Source organism: Mustela nigripes, chromosome 17 (genome assembly GCF_022355385.1).
Source record: "Mustela nigripes isolate SB6536 chromosome 17, MUSNIG.SB6536, whole genome shotgun sequence".
NCBI lineage: Eukaryota > Metazoa > Chordata > Mammalia > Carnivora > Mustelidae > Mustela > Mustela nigripes.
This window is the reverse complement of record NC_081573.1, coordinates 5,620,842-5,638,614: the sequence shown is the minus strand read 5'-3', so window position 1 is coordinate 5,638,614 and position 17,773 is coordinate 5,620,842. Positions and strand designations below refer to the sequence as shown.

Sequence of the window (17,773 nt, the reverse complement as noted above, 5' to 3'; positions counted from 1 at the left end):
CACTTAACCCACTGAGCCACCCAGGCGCCCCCGAGAGAGAGACTCTTAAGCAGACTCCAGGATACCCAGTGTGGAGTCCATTGTGGGGCTCCTTCCCATGACCTTGAGATCATGACCTGAGCTGAAATCAAGAATCAGACGCTCAACCAACAGCCATCCAGCTGCCCTGAAACTGAACCCATTCTGAGTGTGTGTGTGTGTGTTTACACACGTACATGCACCCTGAGTCTGACAAAAGACAACCTGAGTGCAGTTTGAGAAGCCTTTATTAGGAGGGGAGGAAAGAAGCATCTGCTGGCTTCAGGAGTTGGGGTAGGAGGGGATCCTTAGAGGAACAGGAGGCCTGGGAGTGAGGGGCGGTCACAGGCCAAGGGCTGGGCTCTGGGACCCCCACAGTCGGAGCTGCTGAGGCGGCAGGGCCCGCAGCGACAGCTGAGGGCCACGGGGAAGGAGACCATGGGGTCCACTCCAGGCGGGCATCCGGGGAGCTGGATGGAGGCAAAGCGCAGCTCGTGGTAGGTGCACACTGGCTGGGGCATAGGTGGCAGGATGGCTGGCAGCACTCGAACCTGTAGGCCGGGGTAGGGGGTGGGGGCATGGTTCACCTGTGGTCAGACTCTCCCCTGAACTCCCCTGCTGCCCCCCACAGGTCTCAGACTCAGGTGTCCAGCAGACCCCCTGTGCTGTCACTCCCACGTGCCCAGCTTGCCCTCCCAATTCCCCAGCCCCTGCCCAGGGGGCAAGCCACCCTTCCATCCCCAATCCAGCAGGGCTGGCCCCAGGCACTCCCCCCACCCCTTGCTGCTCACCATGCTGGGGCAGTAGCCAGCACAGATGCTGGTGGTGAAGGTGACGCAGACCGGGCAGGCCTCGTTCTCAGCAGCCAGGGTGGCATTGATGGGCCGGCAGAGAGGCCGTAGTGGCCCCCTGGATGCCCACACCCCACCCACATTCAGCAGCAGCCACAGCAGCAGCCCCTGGGACAAGGCCAGTGTCTCAGGGCCTGCTGGACCCCTCTACCCTGAGCCCTTACCTTCCCATCCCCTACCTGGCATCTTCTATTTGGTACCCAACCCTCCCACTGTGATCCCCTGTTCCATACTTGGGAACCCCAGATACTCCCCAACTTTTCATATTCCCCCCCTTCAGGCCGTGGTGCACCTGCTTCCCTCCTGGTGGGAAGCCTGTTGGCCATCCACACCCTTCTAGAAGGAAGCCTCCTTTATCGGGTCACAGAACTCTCCCTCTTTGTGCCAGCTACGGCCAGTTGGACCTGCAAGGTGCCCAGGGGCCCTGCAGTCTTACCTGGAGCGTCTCCATTCTCAGTGCCTTCCCTGTGAGGTTTACCTGGTCTTATACTTGGAGGCTGTGGAGGCGGCAAGGCCACTGGGGGTGGCGGCATGATGGGGTAACCTGGACACTAATCTTTCCGGGGGCGAGAAGCAGAAAAGGTCAGGGAGGTGTGCAGGAGTGGTTCCTTGGAGTGCCCCTTCCCCCCGCTCCCTGAGTGGCGCCCACACCAAGAAGAAGCGGGACACGCCCACAGGGAAGCTGACTTCAGGGCCTCAATCCTCCAGGGCTGGCAAAGTCCTGTAGGGGTCCTAGGTAATAGGCCAGAGGGAGCCCTTGGCCTTGCCGCCGGTGGTGTAGCCTGGCCTGTGCCCATTATGGTGGGCACCAAGGAAGGCTGAAGGTCAGCCCCTTGCAAGGGCCCTCAACTGCCTGAGACGTCAGCCCCCCTCCACCTGCCATAGACTGAAAGCCATTCCTGTACCACCGTCTAAACCCTAAGAGGGGCGTGGCTTCAGTATTGGATTCTGTGGCCACCCGCAGGCAGATGCGCCTTCCTTCCGCAAGGGATTCAGCGGGAGCCCCGTTTCCCCCCAAACCCAGGCTCCCAGAGCCGACACCAGCAATGGGCATGGTTTAGGCTATTTAACTCTGTCGTTGACTAAGAAGCTCCGCCCCCTCTGTCGCAGAGGGAGTGTCCCGCCCGCGAGCCTACAGCCCCAAAGTTCATTTTTCTCGCTCAGCTCCCACCTCCCTGCCCAGTCCCCCCAGCCCCCGTCAGCAGTGTGGTCAAGTGTGGGGAGTCGCCCCGCCCACAGCTCAGTGGGCGGGTCATGGTCTCACTCCCACATAATGGGCGGGGTTCCCGATCTTAGCTCCGCGCCCGGGGAGGGGGGGCGTGTCCAGGGGGGGGCTGGCGCTGCGGGCTCAGACCCCCGCAGGCTTCATGCTGCCGTAGGTGGAGTTCTCAGTGCGGTAGGCTTGCGGCAGGCTGTAGATCCCCGACATTGGCTTCCAGTGGGGGCCGCCCCAGGGCAGCTCCAGCAAGCAGAAACGGTCGAGCCCGAGGAGGGGGTGCAGCGGGGGTCTGTAGGACTCCTGAGCCAGAGACAACGCCCCGCGGTGTGGCACTGCAGTTGTCACCGGGTGGACGTGGGGCACGCGGATCCCTGGCGGCCGAGAGGGGCGTGGACAGGGTGGCCTCTGTGGGTCATGTTCCCAGGCCTGAGGCGTCTTGTCAAAGCTCCAGGAGGTCAGCGAGTCCTTGCGGGGATATCTAGATAACTCCTTCCTGTTGGTGAGAGATGCAGGAGAGGGAAGGCACAGTTGGTTCCTAGGGACAAGGCTGAGATTCAGACCTCGCGTTCTGCGGAACCTGTAGACCTGAACTCCTGTGCTTCGAGGCAAGGACACATTTGTAGGATTCGGGGACCCCTCAGGAAGGATAGGGGCTGGGGAACCCCAGCCTGGATTCCTGGGTCCTGGAGGTCCTTAAGGGCCTGGGATCTGGAGTTTTCGAATCCAAGGGAAGGAGTATCTGGGAACCAAAACAGGCCCCGCCCTGGACCCTCAGGGTCCCACCCCTGGTCCCGAACCCCTTCTTGGGCAAGTGGCAGGTTTCGTATTCCTGAGAGTTGACACTAAGGAAACCAGGGCGCTAAAAAAGATAGGGGCTGGGGTCTGAACTTCGGTTTCTTGAGCGTGCGGGAGCTGAAGGCTGAGGCACCTGAGTCGGACAAGGGGGAGCCGACACCCGGGTTCGGCGTCCCGCCGGCCCACGCTGGGGGGCGGCGCCGAGCGAGGACCCAGGCTCACTTAGGGTAGGTCCGGAAGTCCTTGGCCGAGGTGGTCAGATAGAGCTGACGGCGGTCCAAGATGCCCTGGTCAGACACTGTGAAAGGCCGGCCGGCCAGCTCGGGGTTCTTTGTCCAAGGGATTAAAGCCTGAGGAGGATCCAGGGAGGAGGGATGAGCAAGAAAGGTTTCATACCGCATTCAAGGCCCTGGGTCGCTAGACTCAGGATTCCGCTTCGACCCAACAGACCCTCACACCCGCCCCGAGAATCCAAATCCTTCCTGACCAATCGCAAGCTAGCGCACTTTAGCTTCGCTCCCCATATCAAAACCCTTATTAGGGTTACTCCAAAATCCAAACACTTGCGGGTCATCGAACACAAAGCCCAGGCCCCAACCACATAAAAACCTTCCCAGCTCCGCCCCCAGACTCCTGGCTTCCACCTCCCGTCCCTGGAATTCAGCCGCACCTCGGGCCACCTTTCCTCGGAGCAGGTCGACTCCGGGAAAGCCTACCCCCGCCTCCCGACCTTGGCTCGGAAAGTTCAAGACCCGCCCCCCGCCTCCGCGCCGGGACCCTGCGCCTCCAAACTCCCTCCTACACAAGCCCCCGCCCACTCGGGATTTACTTGCGGTGGCCTCAGCTTCAGAGCTGGGATTTCGGTCTCCAGGCCCCTCCTCCTTCTGACCCTACCTCAAAAGGTCCAAGCTACACCCCCATACTCTGTAACCTGATTCCGTTCCAGACCTTTTGCCCACGACCCCAGACTCAAAATTCTCCACCCCAGGGTCTGCTAGCCTGGTCCCCAGCCGCAGAACCCCTCCGACCCCGCCCCAGGCGCTACAAGCTCTTTCCGCGGTGGCAACGGGTGTTCTCCTTTACCTGGGAAGGGCCTCCGCGAAGGTGCTCCGCAAGCTCCAGGGGCTGGGGCCCGACGTAGAAGGTGGGGCGCTGCTGATCCGGGTCGGGCCAACCCGTGTACTGCGCCCGCATCTCACTGCACTGGTGCTTCGTGATCAGCGGGAGGCGCCAGCCACGGTGTCTGAGCTGCGGGAAGGTGACACGGAGATCCAACGTGAGGGTGCGTGGTACTCCAGTGCCATCCCCAGCCCTGTCCCCTGAGACCTCTGCATCCCAGAACGTTACCTTTTCGTCTAAATCCTTGATCCCCACAGTTCTCGTGGGGTCCGAAGGCTCTGGGGCCCTGGGCTGTGCGTACGGCCCGCCGTGCTGCTTAGGCACGTAAGCCGAGCCAGAGGTTGTCTCCCATCTGCTGATGACCTCATCAAAATCCCAGATGTGCAAATCCTGCTTGGCGGCCGGTGGCAGGGACTCCGCGACCGTGTACTGGGAAGAAGGACGTCAGCTAAAAGAGTTAAAGTCCGGCCCGCGAGCCCTGACCTCTCCCAGTCGGTCCCCAACCCTTTCCTCCCCCCAGTCCCAGGCCTCCAGGTTCCCTGGACCCTCTTTTTTCAGATCCAGGACTCGGGGACACTCCTGCTTCAGTCAGAGAGGAGCCCGCGCCCCAAACCCCCTTTTCCCTCGGCAGGTGTCTGGACCCCCAGGCCTCTCCTTCAGACACAGGAACCTGGGTCTCCTGGCCAGGAACCCAGGGTCCTCTCACCTGCACAGTGGGCGGGGGAAAGGAAACAGGCGGGATAACGTGGTGGGCGACACCACTGCTGGTGAGATGCCAGTTGGGCCAGGATCCAGGCACCTCGGTCCCAGAGATTGGGGACCATGGGGGACCGTAGCGCAGAGCTAGGGTCCGACCAGCCATGGTCCCACCCCTGCGGGGGAGCCACGCCGGGGCAGGCTTGTTGTTCCTGTTGCCCCAGGTAACAGAACCCGCCCACCCTGAGCTCAGCCAATGGAAGGCCTGCAGGTGTGTAAATGGTTGGACAGAGTGAGAAAGAGACCCAGGGTCAGAGCGACTGGGACTTTGAGGGAAGGGCACAGAAACTCAGAGAAATGGGGGAGGGGAGTCCCAGAGAGAGAGTGAAGGGTTGAAAGGGGGAGGAGGGAGGAAGGGGGAATAGCTCAAATTGTAGGGAATTTTAGAGACACAGAGAACCCCGCCTGGGGGAGACGGAGACCCGGAGGGGGAGGAGGACGGAGACCACCCACTGCCATCAGGGAATCCATGAGAAGCAGTCCCCTTTCCTACGGGGTCCCAACTCTCTCAGCCCCCTCCTCCCTCTGCCAGGCCTGCCTACCTCAGGGGTAACGATTTCCAGACTTCCCCAGGTCTCTCCCTCCCTCCCTGTGTGTGCTGGAGGCGTCAGCCCAGGGCTTGGCCTTCATCTGCCCTGCCTGCCTTTGATTTTGTTGAAAACTTCCACCTGGTTATGGGGGTGGGTGACGAGGGAGAGACCCACAGACACAGACACAGGGAAATACTTAGCAAGAAGAGAGGGGAGGGGATGTGGAAAGAACTTTGATGAGAAAGAAACACAGGCAAGAATGGATGAGAAACAGAGACAGAGAGCTACTGACCCAGACACAAGAGACAGAGAGGGAGGTGACAAAACGGAGAGTGGGAACCACAGACCTAGAAACACAGAGATGTAGAAATAGAGGCAGCCGGAACCGCTCACCCTTACCCTTCCCAGGGGCCCAGTCTGTGTTGGCGGAGGAATGGGGGGTGTGTGTCTATGGTCTCAGTCCTTAGCCTAAAGCTGGTTCTAAAAGATATTTTGTGTGTGTGTGTGTTGGCAACAGGCTTAAGGTATGGACTGGTGATACATGAAGGGGGTATCCTGAAGGTGTGGGGTCTACTCCTGACTTCCCTTGTCACTTCCTCACTTTAAAGACCTTTTGGTCAAGGGCTCTGGCTTCTCAGCTCCCATTAGCTCATCCCACTAACCCATTCTTCAGATGGGGAAAACTGAGGCTATCTTCTGCAACCTGATCCCAGGTCCCACTGAACCCCTCGTTCAGGCCCCTGGGGCTACTTCTTCTTTTGGATTTTATTGAACCACTCGAAGCCTACCACTGTCCACATGACCCCTGATCCTAGCCAGGAGTCAGGTCAATTGGTCCGAATTTTATACCATACTCAAGCTGGATGATTCTAAGGTCTATTTCTTTCCCAAGATGGGGTAAAAGTTGGGACAGAAACTCCCCAACAGGGTTAAACTCTCCAGCATCCTGACCTCTTATCATTCAACCTTGCTTGTGCTCCTACTGTGATGGCTAGCTTACTACCTTAAGACAGAACATTCTAAGCCAACACTCTCCCCATGTGACCAAGTAAGATTTCTCATTCAAACCCCAGCTCCCAGCTGGTTGCTTATGTGTCCTCTTTTATACTCCCCCACCACTTCTTGATGTATCACTTCCTTGTCACTCTCTCCAGGGTGAGCAAGATGTCCTCCGAGATCAAGCAGTTAGCAATTTAGAAGCTGAAGTTCCTCCGATGGTTAAATCCACCAGAGTTGATCTGACAAATTGTGTATTATCACTGATAAACAGTAGACACTCAGAAAGTATTGGATATCATCATCATCATCATCATCATCATCACCCTCAAGTTCATCCAGAAGAACTCCTATTCACTCTTCAAAACCCCATTTGGTTTCACTGTCTTGTATGGCTTGAGCTCTCCAACTCGGAAAGCTGTGATTTTGTGACCATTTCACAAGTTCCCAAACTGAGGCCCAGAGCAGTCAGGCCGCCCCTGCGGTCCCTCAGCATCCAGCTATCTTCTTCCTCTGCCTGCCCAATTCCTGAGCAGGGGCCTCAGGCCCGACCAGTCCGGCTGAGGAGCGTGCAGACGCAGGCAGTGTCAATTCGAATCCATCGCCAGCCTACACGGCCCTGGGCATCAGCAGTCAATGCCCGCACGTAGGACTGCTTGGCCTTACACTCAGACACCCAGTGCCTCCGGTCCACACCCCGGCAGCCTCCCCCACCCCCACCAGGGCCACTTTCCTCAGCAGTGCTGTCAGCCTTGCAGCGGGTCTCAAAGAAGTACTGGCGGAGAGGGCTGCCTCCAGCCGCAGGAACCTCGCCCAGCACCTCCACCTCACGCCCACGCAGGTCCACAGCTGTCCGGCGGTCCGTCACCCAGCCGCTGACCGCATCACACACAGCCAGCTCTCCCCGGCGACTTGCTGGTGCTGTCTCGCTCACCCCTCGCCGACTGCGGTTGGCAGGGCTGCCTGCTGGCTCCCCAAAGGCCCCGGCCTCCAGCAGGAATAGCAGAGGCGGTCCAGCGGGGGTGCCCCTGGACAGAACTACTCGGGGGGACAGGAGGTCCCATTCAGGGGCTAGAAATGGGGGCAGTGGTAAGGGTGGAGGATGGGACTCCATTGGGACACTGGGGAGGAGGAAAAGGAGGAGGATGGGGAGGGAGCAGGAGGGGCTGGGGAGCATCTCGCTGAGCACCTGAGGATAGAGAGGGAAGCTGGGGTTAGAGATGAGGATAAAAACTTAGTGGGGGAGGGGGGTAGAGGTTGGGAACTCCAGGGGTACCTGAATGCTAGAACTATGGGAAGCCCTTGTTCTAGAACCTTGGGAGGACCTTATATTCTAGGACTTACATAACACCCAACTTCTGAATTAATCATAATTATTCTACTACTATTGCCAATAATAGCCAACAAATCAGAAAATGGAGAAATACAGGCTCAGAGAGGTGAGTGACTGATACCAGATCACACAGCCAGCAAACGCCAGAAGTAGGAGCCCGGTCAGAGCAACTCTGCCCTGAATCCTACCCTTACCTACAGCCTTGCGGGACCCTAAGTCCTGCAGCCTAGAGGAAGTTTGAGGTTTCAAATTCTAAGAAAAACCATGTTCTGGGATCCTAGTAAGACCCAAGTTCAGCTCAACACTGCCACTGAGAAGGTAAGACATTTCCTCTCCCGTGTGGGGCCTCAGTTTCCCTATCCAAGAAATGAACCGGGGGAACACCTGAGTGGCTCAGTTGGTTAAGCATCTGCCTTTGGCTCAGGTCATGATCCCAAGGTCCTGGGATCAACTCGGGCTCCTTGCTCAGTGGGAGCCTGCTTCTTCCTCTGCCTGCCGCTCTCCCTGCTTGTGCGAGCTCTCTATGACAAGTAAATAAAATCTTAAAAAAAAAAGAGGGACGCCTGAGTGGCTCAGTTGGTTAAGCAGCTGCCTTCGGCTCAGGTCATGGTCCCGGTGTCCTGGGATCGAGTCCCACATCGGGCTCCTTGCTCGGCGGGGAGCCTGCTTCTCCCTCTGCCTCTGCCTGCCATTCTGTCCGCCTGTGCTTGCTCTCTCTCCCTCTCTCTCTGACAAATAAATAAATAAAATCTTAAAAAAAAAAAAAAAAAGAAAAAGAAAAAAGAGGAAGGAAGGAAGGAACCAGCGGCTGGGAGATAGTGGTGAGGGCGTGGACCCTACAGTTTCTCTGCAATATTCTGGAAGTCTGTGGTTCTGGGAAAGTGGTGTGGAGAGAAGTAGGAAGCAGCAGGTGGTTACCAGACCTGTCAGCACCTCGTCCACCTCCAGGCTCCAGTGCTGGGGGCCCCCAGGCTCTGGGGGGCCCCTGTGGGGGACACAGGTGGTCCCCCCTTTCCTGACATCTCAGGAGAGGGAAGGGGCAGCCACCTAGGGGAAGAAGGGAACAGGCAGGTTGTGTGAGCAAGTGGGGGAGGAGGCCTGAGCACTCCCCTTCCCAGCGTTCCTCTTAAAGTGCAGGGTACCCAAGAGTCAAGGCCGCGCCCCCTTCCCAGAGGCCCCTTCCCTGACCAGGTGATGGCTCCTGGCTGGGATGGGAAGCAGATGGGGGAGGTGAGGAGAGAGGCGGGAGTTAGGAGGGTGGGGGCGGAGGGGGGAGGATAGAGGAGGCTGGAAAAGATTACATCCTCCACGGCCCATTCATCTCCCAGACAGGGTGGGGGTGGCGCTGGTCTGGACACCCGGGTCCCTGAGGGCCCACACTCAAGAAGCCCTGGGTTCCTGAGGCTGCTTCCTGGAATGTTCTATCCTCACAGGACAGGCCGGGGCCCGTCCAAGACGTCTACCGCACATACCTGGAGTGGCTGCCTGCCTTGGCTCCGAGATGGGGAAATGGAAAGAAGGGTGTGAAGAGACCCAACGATGCCGATCCAACCAGGACCAGAAGTCAGCTACCTCCTCACTCAGACCAGAAGTCCCTGTTCCCGGCCGCCACCTCACTCAGACCCGAAAGTCCTGGTTCCCCGCCTCCTCCTCCTTCAGGAGTCTAGATCTCCAGCTCCCTCTCTCACGTGCTGGCGTCCAGGAGCCCAACACCCTCCTCCCTGAAAGCCCGAGCAGTCCAGACCCCCAGCGCCCTCCTCCCTCAGACCTGGGAGCTCTGTAGTTCAGGGCTCTCTTCCCCAGGTATCCAGAATTACGAACTCCCAAAGCCCTCCTCCCAAAGAAGATCTGAGCTGGGGGAATGGTCTCCTGAGACCCCTCTGGGGGTAACCGGCGGCATGTCTGGAGGACTTCGCTCCTGCCTCAGTTTCCTCCGCCAAGCCCCGCCCCCTCTGGGCCCGCCCCCGTCCCTCCCTACCCGGGGGCAGGGCGACCCAGCCGCCGGAATCCCGGGGGAGGAGGCGCGGAGGCTCTTACCTGGGGCGCCCGCTTCGGCTTCTCCGCTGCCCCTAGCGCAGCGCGGCTCCTCCTCCCGCTCGTCCGCTGCAAGGACGCCAGCTCGCCCGCCGGCTCCTCGCCGCACACTCTCCGGCTGGCCCGGACGGGGGCGGGGGCGGGGGCGGGGCGGTGCCCGACGGCGGAGGAGGGGCCGGGGGATCCCGCCTTCCAGACGCGTGCCGGCACCTCGGAAGGCCGGCCTGGCCCGTCTCAGCTCCGGGAGGCCAGGCGCCAGCCCCCTGCTCCCTCAGACCCAGGAGTTCTGACCCCCAGCCCCTCCTCCCTCAGACCCAGGAGTTCTCATCCCCAGCCCCTCCTCCCTCAGAATCAGGAGTCTGGGCACCCCCAGTCCCTTCCTCCTTCAGACCCAGGAGTCGGGATCCGACCCCAGCCCCTCCTTCTTCAGACTCAGGAGTTCTCACCCCAAGCCCCTCCTCCCTCAGACCCAGGAGTTTGCTTCCCGCCCCAGCCCTCTCCTCCCTCAGACCCTGGAGTCCTTACCAGGCCCTCCTCCCTCAGACCCAGGAGTCAGGACCCCCAACCCCCTCCTCCCTCAGACCTAGGAGTCCTGACAGCAGCTCCCTCTTTTCCTTAGAGCCGGGAGTCTGGGCCTGAGATTTCTTTGCGTTCTGTTGCCAATTAAGTGTCAATCTCTGGGCAGATTCCCACCCTCTGCTCTCATCCCCACTTTCCCAGGAGCTCTAGGCCAGACATTAACCAGCTGGACTTGGGCAGCGATAAGGCCCCAGGCCCTGGGAGACAGTGGATATGGTGTTGGGGGTGTTCTCCCACAGAGTCCCCTCTGCTGGAATTTCCTGGGTGGGGACTGGGGAGAGGGTCTGTCCTGAACTCAGATAAGAGAAATTCAAGGTATTATAGGACTCAGAGATAGACAAGGATTTGATGTGGGAACACAACGACCTGCTTGGAGGAAAAAAAAAATGAGTGACAAAGGGAGATGGGAAAGGCACAGAAATGGAGAGAAAGGGGGGGGGGGGGACAAAAACCTAGAGAGAGGAAAGACACTTGACATTCGAGAGAAGGGGACACAATCCCAGAAGGGGGACAGAGACCCAGTGAGAAGAGAGAGATCCTCAGACAGACTGAGGTCAGATGGAATTAGAGTCCCAGGCCCTCCACCCCTCCCCCAGAGCTATTTTAGGAGGAAAGCTGATATCCATCTTGGGAGGGGCAGGGGGTCATCCCATACCCCTCCATCAGCCTAAATATAGCATGGCAAGGTGGCAGGAAGGGTGTCCCCGGATTAGGGTGTTCCCCTCTCCTTTTCCCAGTCCCCGCCAAGGCAAAGGCAACGTAGGAGGCTGTGGAAGGTAGCTGTGGGTTGTTTACTGAGGGTGGAGGAGGGGCACTTCCCAGTCTGAGTGTCCCCTGGGGTTACTTCCCTGACCTCTCCACACTTCCCCCCAACCCCATCCCTAAGCATCCAACAGGTCCCACTCCCTACCAGAGACACTCTATGTGACTTCTGGTCTCTGATGGGGTCACACAGGTAAGTTTTCAAAGAAAAGTAGACCAGTCTCTGTCCCCCTCTCCCTCTCTGGGCCTCTAGCCCCGCTCCCTCTCTCTGGATCTCTGACCTCTCCTCTCTGGTTGGCTTCCCAGCTTCTGCAGATCTCTGGAGGGGGTCTCTGACTCCCCCCTCCTAGGTCACTGCCCTCCTGCTCTCCCTTTGCCCCTTCAGTGTCATCTCTCCAGGTCTTGGTTCCTCTCTGCATGTGTCTCCTCCTCTTCGGGTCTCTGCTGGGACCCAGACTCTGCCTTGTGTCTGTCACCGTGAGGGGGTCTATCTCCATTTCTGTCTCCAGATGTGACTTTCCATTTCAGAGGGAAGGGACCACCTACAGATTCTATGGCTTTCAACCTTGATCAAACTCTTCCCACCATCTGTCCCTTCTACTGTCACTCTGTATAAAAAAGGGAGTTGGATTAAATCACGGGTTTCCAGACTGAATTCCGTAGCTGCATTCTGAGTCACCAAGAAGGACTCCGTGGACGTGTGTGTCCCTCAGACCAGGTCCCCTCGGAGGAACCACACCGCATCAAAGTAAGATTTCACTGGACCCAAAAAGGGAGGGGCCAATAGCTGAAAATAAAAACACCACCACTCTGTAAACCACTGGTTTTAATAAATTAATAAAAGTAAAGGACTTCAGATGATGTTTTGGCACGTAGGAAGCCCTCTATGTGTTCGTGATTGAGGCATTCTCCTCTCCTCTCCTCCTCCAAATGCCCTTTTGGTACTGAAAGCCGCCTGAAAACGTTTGGCTTCCTGCCTTGGATCCCACCCTACCCTCTGAGCCTCAGTTTCTTGGTTCTAGAGAAACTCGGCCGGAGGACACCTGCAGGCTGATGGGACAGGGGGAGTCGGACAGCCTGCCATAAACCCCAGCTCCTGGGAAGTGCCATGGGACCCCAGGAAGCTACTCCCCTGCCCTAAGACTCTAGTTTCTCCCCTGGAAAATAGAGCTCCCAAATTTACCTGACATTCTTCCTGAGCTGTGGGAGGATAGGGTGGGGTTCCCTGATTTGGGATCCCTTTGTGATTCTGTAGAAGAAAGACTCTGCATATCTCTTGGGTTCAGAGGCACGGATTTTTTTCTCTCTATTCCTTTTTTGGTTCTCTTTCTCCGGGGGTGCCCTGGTTTGGCTCCAGCTCTGGTGCCTGTCCCTCTCCAGGTGTCTGACACACACACCCCCATTTCCATGTCCCACTCTTGGTCTCTATCTCTCTTTCTCCTTGGAGTTTCTGACCCCCCTCCTCTGGGTCTCCATCTCCCCATCTCTTTGGGTCTTTGTCCTTGTTTCCTTCTCCCTAAATCTCTCTTCCTCCCTCTTTGGGTCTTTGCTCCCTCTCTTCTGGGTTTCTATCTCTCTCTTTCTCTGAGTCTTTATCACTTCCAGGTCTCTGTCCCCTCATTTGGGTTTTTGTCCCCTTCTCTCCCATCATGCCTGTACAAAGTACAGATTCTTCCCCTTTCCCCTTCCCTTGCAGCTCTGAGCTCCATGGTTAGAAGAAAAACTGTAGGGGAGGACAAGTAGAGAGGGTATGAATGGCAAAATGAAGCGGGTGTAGAGTAAATGGAAGGACTGTCTACATCTTCCTAGCTCACCCGGAGGCCCTCTGCACAAACAACTAAATCTGGGGGTTCAGCACTCAGCCCCACCCCTTACAGTAAATGACACTGGGCAAGTCGGTTGTTTGTCTTGCAGAGTCCCTAATGCCACACTTTCTCCCTGATACATGATTCTTCCCCAGTGTTGTTATTCTTGGGTCCTGGTGCTACCATTAAATGCAAAACAAACCAACATGGCCCAGTGGAGCCCATACGCACAGTCCAATTCAACCTAACATTCCTACAGGACTCACAATGACACAACCTGGGGTAATTCACCTCAGCATACCCCTACGAGACTCATATGGTTATATAGTTTGATATGATTCATCTCAGTGTAGCCCCTCAAAACTTCCAGCTACATTACTCTACACAATTCAACCCAACAGAACCCTGAAAGACTCAGACCATCATACACATCCTGGCTTACCCTAACATGACCTAGAAAGCTCACATTCAATCACTTGACTCTTTGTATTTCTACGTGACTCACAAGTTCACAGAACCTAAAAAAACATAGCCCTAGAAGAATCACAAAGCCACAAAATTTTCAACATGTCTCAACTCAACTCCACAACACCATGCATGAACACGCACTCAGTCCCAACAATGCCGTGGGTGACCACCTAACTTGATCCAAAATGGCCCTAGGGGACTCATAAAACTACAGAATCCTGCACAATGCAATTGGACAAGACTCATCCAACTCAACAACACAGCCCAGCCCAACAAGGACCTAAAAAACAAAACTATGTGACCAAATCTGTCTCAACATTTACCATGAAAGACTCCGTAAGTCTTGCACAACCCAGTGTAGTACAAACCAAAGGAGCCTCCCCATCAACTCATTATAACTCGTGGCCATTCACCGTCAATTAAGGAAGTACCCACGGGAGCTACCAAACCACAGCTCAAGACCCAACAAGACTCAGTGTTCCCCAACTCATTACCACTTAACCTAGTTCTTCCTAAACCCAACCCCCTCCCCCTAACCTTCCCTTCTACCCCTCCCTCCCTCCCTCCAAGGAAACGTGAGGTCCTGCAGACCTCAACTGTCCCTCACACTTCAGTGACCAAGTGTTTCCCAGGGGGGGCCCAGAGTGGAGGTGGTAGCTCAGGCATCTCCCCATCCATCAACCCCCCATTGACCTTGCCGTCCAGTGGGCCACACGGCTGCGTGTCCACATGGCTGTACATCCCAGCCTCTTCACCCTCTGTCTCCCGGTGGTAAAAGTAGCTGAAGTTGGAGACAATGACCGGCACAGGAAGGGAAATGGTCAACACTCCAGCGATGGCGCACAGGGAGCCCACTATTTTGCCACCCACAGTGACGGGTGCCATGTCTCCATAGCCAACTGTGGTCATGGTGACCACCGCCCACCAAAAGGACTCAGGGATGCTGGTGAAATGGGAGTCTTCCCGGTCGACCTCAGCGAAGTAGACTGCGCTGGAGAAGAGGACCACACCGATGAAGAGGAAGAAGATGAGGAGACCCAGCTCACGCATGGAGGCCCGTAGCGTCTGGCCCAAGATCTGCAGGCCCTTTGAGTGCCGGGACAACTTGAAGATTCGGAAGACACGTACTAGACGGATGACTCGTAGGATGGCCAGGGACATGGCCGGCTGGCCTACACCCCGCTGCCTGGCTAGCTCGGTGCCTAGCGCCACAAAGTAGGGTAGGATGGCCACAAAATCGATGAGGTTCATCACGTTCTTGAAAAAGGCCGCCTTGCTCGGGCAGGCCACCAGGCGCACCAGTAGCTCGAAGGAGAACCAACAGATACACAACGTCTCCACCACAAAGAACGGGTCATCGAAGGGCATGCGAGACAGGGGTCCGGGCACTGGGCTGGAGCCATTCAGCCGAGCGGGGAACTGCAGGGAGGAAGGGGTTCAGAGAGGACCACACCAGGGCTGGGACACACATGAACAGCCACATTTGTGATTCAAATGTGCAACTACTTCCATACAAATTGGTCAGCAGTCATTGCCCCCAGGCCTCCAGTGACCCAGCTGTCCTAGATCCCTTTCCAGAGCTCTAGGGATCATGCCTGTGCGGCTGACCTTATATGGTCCCTGATCCTTCACTGGGGGGGGGGGGGGGGGGCTCCTTAAAGTGAGGTCTCCTGAGTGAGGCTCCATCCAAAGTCCCACTCCCAGCTTTGATTTTCCAGATGGGGAGGGTCACCACCCAGGTCATGCTTCCTTGTGCTCTGCCCTCCCTAACCAGCCCCTAGAAGCCCAGACTACAATGGCTAAACACCTTGTTTGCTCACCAAGCCCTGTGGCCCTGGCTCTCAGGGCCCTCTCAGCCCCACTTTGTGACTGATTCCTCCCACCTGGGTCCTCTGTCTCCAGCTCCCTCAAGCTCCACTCTCACCACCTCTAGCCCGTCTTTCTATTGGTTACTGCCAGCCGCACAGACCCCTGATTTTTAGGTCTCTCAGCCCTCAGCTTCATTTCTTAAAGTAGGGGTCTTCCTGCCCTCCCGCCCTTGTCTCAACCCTGCCCTGTGATTGGCAGATTCGCCTGCTTAGATCCTCGGGCCCCGCCCCCATGAGGCTATCCCTTCCCCGCCCCCAGCCCGCCTTTAAAAGATTGATTCCCCCGGTCAGGCCCTGTCCCTAGGTTGCACACCTCTCGAGCCCCTAGCCCCACTCATCACGGGCAGGTATCGTGACAAGCCCCTCGGTGCCCGCCCACCCACAGTCGGGCCCCTCCTTCCCGGGAGGCCCCGCCTCCCCGTAGCCCCACCCCGGCTCGGCTCCTCCCAAGCCCCGCCTTTCTCCACCCAGGCTCCGCCCCCCTCACCGGGCCGGCAGCCGCTACCGCAGCGAGCCCCGGGTTGTAGCGGTCGTCGCGGAAGTCTGGCAGCGTCTCGAGGCAGAAGACGACGATGGAGACGAGGATGACTAGCACGGAGACGACGGCGAGAACGCGCGCGGCCTGCGAACTCTCGGGGAACTCGAAAAGCAGCCAGAGCTGGCGTGCGAAGGCGCGGCGGGGCAGGGGGCGCTCTGGCTGCATGGGGCAGCCCTCGTCCTCACGCAGGCGCGCCAGCGCTGCGGTGCCTAGCCCGTAAAAGGCCACCTCCTCCAGGAAGACGTCGAGCGGCACGTGCGCGGGCCGCCGCAGCCGCCCGCCCGACTGGTAATAGTAGAGCACGGCGTCGAAGCTGGGCCGGTGCCGGTCAAAGAAGTACTCGCGGCGCGCGCCGTCGTAGAAGCGGCCGCGGCGCGCCGGGTCCCCTAGCAGCGTGTCCGGGAAGCGGCCCAGGGTGCGTGCCCGCGTCTCGAAACGCATCCCGGCCACGTTGAGCACCACCCGCTCGCAGCAGCCGCACGGCGGCGGGCAACGCGGCTCCATGGCGCGCGCAGCCCCGGCGACCCGCGGACGGACGTGTGGCCCCGACGCCCGACCCGGCCCGGCCCGGCCCCGCCTCGGCCGCCGCCGCCGCCGCCCCAGTCTGGTGTCCGGTGTCCACGCGTAAAAATAGCCCGGCCGTCCGGCCAGGGCGCGGGGGAGGGGGCGCCTGACCCCGGCGGGGCAGAGGGCGGCTGCGCGCCCTCTGCCGGGGTGCCCTCCCCTTCCCCCCAGCCGCAGTTCCCCGCGCCCATCTGGCTCTCCAGTCCCCTTTCCCTTGGCCCCGCGTCTCTCCGGGTTTCCCATGTGTCTCTCGTGTCTTTTTTACGAATATCTGAGCCCCTCTGTTGGAGTCACAAACTTCCACGTCTTTCTAGTCATCTGTATGTCTCTGCGGCTGCCTATGTCTTCATTTTAAGTCGCTGTCAAGGGCTGTTTCTCTGGGTATCTCTATCGGTCAGTTATCTCTGAGTTTTGCCATTCTAGAGGACTCTCTATTGGGGGTGTATGTGTCTGTCAGTTGTCTGTGCCTTGGTCCCTGGATCTCCGCCTTTGACTCTTTCTTAGGGGCTCGTCTCAGTTTATCTGTCTCCCTTGGTCTCTATCTCTCCCCTCTGCTGGGATCTCTTTTCATTATCTCTTAGCACTCTGTATCTCTGTCCCTGGGTTTCCCTGAGGCTCCCCTTGGGTCTCTTTTCCTGTATTCCTTTAGTATTGCGAGTTTCTGTCTCAAGCGCCTCAGGCGCTTGAAGACTCAGGGTCTCTCAAGTCGTATCTCACCGTAACTGTAGGTCGGCTCTGCCACTGCCCTGGTGGTTGTCCCGTCCTGGAGACCCCACAGCAGCTGCAAGCCATGATCATGTGTGCCCCACACCCCGTTCCCTCGCCAAGGTCTTGTCCACCTGTATTCTCGGTAAGAATTCGGAGACCCAGCGAAGCGTGAGCTAGAGCCCTGGGTAGCGGAGAAGGAGGCCGGGCCTGCCAGGAACAGGTGGGGGTGGGGTGGGCTGGGTAGATGACGCAGGGTCACTCGAAGGGACCAAAGGACAGACAGACGATGGCCTTCTAGTCACCGGTGTCCTATGACACCGCGCAAAAATAGCCCCATCTGATAGGCTTGGGGGGAAGTGGTGGGGATTAACGGTTACCGGGACTCATAGGAATGGGGGGGGTGTCCCGAGCGCCCTCTGCTGGGCAAGTGCAGAGAAACACCAAGGTTATGACTCCCTGTGAATGCTGGCACTCTTTCTCCTCCATCTGCAATTTCTGGGAAGCTGTGTCACCATCCCTCTGGATTTCTGAGTCCCTTTCTCTGGGTCTCGCTCCTCCCTTTGTCAGTGTCTATGTTTCTGTCATTCTCAGAGACCACAGAGAGCCCCCTCTCCTTGTGGGTCTCTGAACTCTGTGTGAACTGGTCCGTCCTTCTTGCTGCCTTGTCTTACACCCTCCTATCTGCAATGGCTACTCCTCCTTGCCACTTCCAGACCATCCATTCTTCCTCCCTTAGCAACTCTGACTTTTTTTTATTTAATTATGTAAGCTCTACGACGCCCAAAGTTGCATGCTCTACGGAGCCAGCCAGGCGCCCCCTCCCTCAGCTC

The 17,773-nt window shown here is 58.0% G+C and overlaps 4 protein-coding genes across 5 annotated transcripts; all 4 read right to left on the bottom strand.

Moving 5' to 3' along the window:
- Nucleotides 1-254: 254 nt before the first annotated feature.
- Nucleotides 255-1,320, bottom strand: LHB (luteinizing hormone subunit beta). The gene is made up of 3 exons (XM_059383383.1): nucleotides 1,306-1,320; nucleotides 810-1,016; nucleotides 255-569 (listed from the first exon to the last, which is right to left on the bottom strand). The coding sequence occupies exons 1-3, from the start codon at nucleotides 1,318-1,320 to the stop codon at nucleotides 327-329; spliced, it is 465 nt and encodes a 154-aa protein (XP_059239366.1). The 3' UTR covers nucleotides 255-326.
- Nucleotides 929-4,918, bottom strand: SAXO3 (stabilizer of axonemal microtubules 3). The gene is made up of 5 exons (XM_059382173.1): nucleotides 4,709-4,918; nucleotides 4,231-4,431; nucleotides 3,967-4,131; nucleotides 3,106-3,233; nucleotides 929-2,581 (listed from the first exon to the last, which is right to left on the bottom strand). Exons 1-5 carry the CDS (start codon nucleotides 4,862-4,864, stop codon nucleotides 2,218-2,220), a joined length of 1,014 nt encoding a protein of 337 aa, XP_059238156.1. The 5' UTR covers nucleotides 4,865-4,918; the 3' UTR covers nucleotides 929-2,217.
- A 1,191-nt stretch (nucleotides 4,919-6,109) lies between these two features.
- On the bottom strand, nucleotides 6,110-9,797 carry NTF4 (neurotrophin 4). 2 transcript variants are annotated; one of them, XM_059381294.1, is made up of 3 exons: nucleotides 9,655-9,797; nucleotides 8,541-8,664; nucleotides 6,110-7,473 (listed from the first exon to the last, which is right to left on the bottom strand). In XM_059381294.1, the coding sequence occupies exon 3, from the start codon at nucleotides 7,459-7,461 to the stop codon at nucleotides 6,826-6,828; it is 636 nt and encodes a 211-aa protein (XP_059237277.1). In that variant the 5' UTR covers nucleotides 7,462-7,473; nucleotides 8,541-8,664; nucleotides 9,655-9,797; the 3' UTR covers nucleotides 6,110-6,825. The 2 variants fall into 2 exon arrangements, with proteins under 2 accessions (XP_059237277.1, XP_059237278.1); XM_059381295.1 differs by lacking the exon at nucleotides 9,655-9,797 and adding an exon at nucleotides 9,090-9,564.
- A 4,071-nt stretch (nucleotides 9,798-13,868) lies between these two features.
- Nucleotides 13,869-16,214, bottom strand: KCNA7 (potassium voltage-gated channel subfamily A member 7). Its single transcript, XM_059381713.1, has 2 exons — nucleotides 15,621-16,214; nucleotides 13,869-14,684 (listed from the first exon to the last, which is right to left on the bottom strand). Exons 1-2 carry the CDS (start codon nucleotides 16,173-16,175, stop codon nucleotides 13,869-13,871), a joined length of 1,371 nt encoding a protein of 456 aa, XP_059237696.1. The 5' UTR covers nucleotides 16,176-16,214.
- Nucleotides 16,215-17,773: the final 1,559 nt, after the last annotated feature.